This window comes from Lactuca saligna, chromosome 5, assembly GCF_052625555.1.
Source record: "Lactuca saligna cultivar CGN05327 chromosome 5, ASM5262555v1, whole genome shotgun sequence".
Taxonomy (NCBI): domain Eukaryota; kingdom Viridiplantae; phylum Streptophyta; class Magnoliopsida; order Asterales; family Asteraceae; genus Lactuca; species Lactuca saligna.
In genome coordinates this window covers 304,603,532-304,606,248 of record NC_136421.1, presented here as the reverse complement: position 1 = coordinate 304,606,248, position 2,717 = coordinate 304,603,532, and the positions used below count along the sequence as shown (strand labels likewise).

Genomic DNA, 2,717 nt, shown 5'->3' with positions numbered 1-2,717 from the left:
GAAGCTAAAATATTACATTATATTAAAATTCAATTGAAAATATAACGTTTAAGCTTCTTAAAAGGTTAAATGATGAGATATTTATAAAATGATTAAAATCTGATTATTATATAATTAATGAAATCGGCTTAAATTTTAACCTAGATTGGATAATCCAATAAAAATTCAACATTTTATAAACTGAACAGAATTAGAACTCGATTCATATAACTAATTATTACCTATCATAAATAGCTCCGTCGTATACGTCGCCGTATCCGGCCAACTAAATTCTAGGGTTTGTTATGACGTGGCGAGTTATGATTGGGTGATGCTCGTCACACCTTGAATCATCTAGCAACAAGATATCCACGGCTGAGTCAAACAAACCTTTTCACTAGACAGTCATGAAGAAATTAGCGAATGTGATTCAAATTTCTGCAATTACGGGGATCTCCATATTAGTTCTACTAATTGCAGCTACACTAGGTAAGTGTAATCGAAATTGAGTGAAGTTATCGATTTATATTTTTTATTCAAAGTTTTCGTTTGTAAGAAATTTTATATGGTTTGAGTGAATCAAACGACGATTTGATGTGTTCCGACAAAAATCGCAGTTTCAGCAAAGTCCGGAGATGTAACGGAGTTGCAGATCGGAGTCAAGGTAAATTTACCGATTTCCATATTTTATTACTGCTGTTATTCGTTAATTTGTTTTGCGCGTGTACTGTTTGAATTGCTGTGATTAGTTAATAAATTGATCATGAATTTTGTTTTGAAATTTATGATTACGCTGAAAAATCTGACTAGTTTTATTAGTTGAACATGATTTCGCTTGATTATTTATGATTACGTTACTCTTTTAGTTAGAGGAGGATGTCAGATCCCTAATTGATCGAGCGAGTGATTGAAATAGATCTGTAGTCGTGATATCATTTGAATGTTAATGCGTTGAGCATGATTTCGCTTCTGAACCGATGGATATTGTTGCAGCATAGGCCAGCATCTTGTGAGATACAGGCACACAAAGGTGATAAAATCAAAGTTCATTATCGGGTAAGAAGATTTGTACCATTTTTTTTTCTTCTTTTTTGCCTCATAAGATGAAATCTTGTGATTGACGGATCTTCTTTCATTCTAATTTCTAAATCAGCAAACAATTGGTAATATATTGTGTGACTCTTCTCGCAGGGAAAACTTACTGATGGCAGTGTTTTTGATTCAAGCTTTGAAAGGGGAACCCCATTTGACTTTGAGCTTGGCAGTGGTCAAGTCATAAAAGGTACATACCCCATCGACCACCATCCACCGCCACCCACCACCACCACCATAGTGACTGTTGTAGTAGGTTAAGAAATTTTTGTTTGCAGGATGGGATCAGGGGCTATTGGGAATGTGTGTTGGAGAGAAGCGTAAGCTGAAGATACCTGCAAAAATGGGTTATGGAGACAGGGGTTCACCTCCTAAGATCCCAGGTAATTCAAATTATTTCTTCTCTTGGTTTATATTTTTGGTTATTATTGGCTATAAAAGAATAAAAATAAATATTTTGATGAATATTGTGACAGGTGGGGCCACACTTATATTCGACACGGAGCTTATTGCAGTTAATGGAAAAGGTGCAGCTGGAGTTGGAGGAGACGACAACAGTGAGTTATAGCTATGATTATCCCAGTGAGTAATTTACAAGGAGAGCAATCAGTTCATCAATTTCAAGTAAAATTCATCATTCTGTTTTGTTTTGTAATCATAATTTTATCACTTGTTTTTTTAAATTATATTTAACATGAATTCTTTCTTAGAAAAGAGGTAATTAATTAGCTTCCAAGTGATATGCATGTTAACGTTAAGAAGTTCATAAAATAAAGATATCCATTGCAAATTTGTAGTTCAACAACACATGATCTGGAATTTCCATGTGAAGTAGTTATGTTTAATAGATATTTTACCATTTTGTTGAAACAGTATTTGATTATGGAGTAGATAAAGCCAAGCCAAATGAATGATTTTCTTTTTAATGAGCTAACTGTGAATCTGCGGAGTTATCGCCTAACCAATAACCATATCCATGAATTATCAGTATGTGAGAATTGGAAATACTCCACCACATTGAGATTGATCAATTCTGCTACTTCTATACGTTCTGTGATAGATCGAGTGTCTCTTTTCAGTTCCAAGAAACCGTCTTTGATAAGTCACTACAATTTGATAAAAAATCAAATTAAAAGTTTAAAACCTTAAAAATAATAAAAAGAACACATGTTTTTTGGTATTTGAAATTTTTGGTTAACCAACTATTTGTACAAGTTAATTTTGTCACCTCAGGAAACATGTCAGTTATAACCATGGTTCTTTAAGGCATGCCCTAAAGTGTGCTATGGGGTGTGAAGCGTAGTGTAGCCGTTGCAAAAATATGCAAAACCGATTTGTTAAGCATGACGTCCAAATAACGTGTTAAAGCATGACTTGTTGCTATTAAATGATAATATACCATTTTTAACATCATGATATATTTGATATAATTCTATAATTCTAAGGCATATCTTTTTTAATGTATATAAAATTATCACGCTTTGAAAAACGGTATGACCCATCAAAACTCATCATGACTTAATCTTGACATTGCTACTAGACCAACGGCTCACGTTATTTAGAACATTGGTTTTAACTGTGGACTCACCGTTTTTTCATATTAGTATATATTGTATACGTTGATGTATTCAACACGGAAGCTATAA

The 2,717-nt window shown here is 33.3% G+C and overlaps 1 protein-coding gene across 1 annotated transcript; it reads left to right on the top strand.

Moving 5' to 3' along the window:
• Positions 1 to 311: 311 nt before the first annotated feature.
• Positions 312 to 1,811, top strand: LOC145048453 (FK506-binding protein 2-like). Its single transcript, XM_078996934.1, has 6 exons — positions 312 to 468; positions 597 to 643; positions 973 to 1,035; positions 1,171 to 1,261; positions 1,350 to 1,454; positions 1,548 to 1,811. Exons 1-6 carry the CDS (start codon positions 387 to 389, stop codon positions 1,637 to 1,639), a joined length of 480 nt encoding a protein of 159 aa, XP_078853060.1. The 5' UTR covers positions 312 to 386; the 3' UTR covers positions 1,640 to 1,811.
• Positions 1,812 to 2,717: the final 906 nt, after the last annotated feature.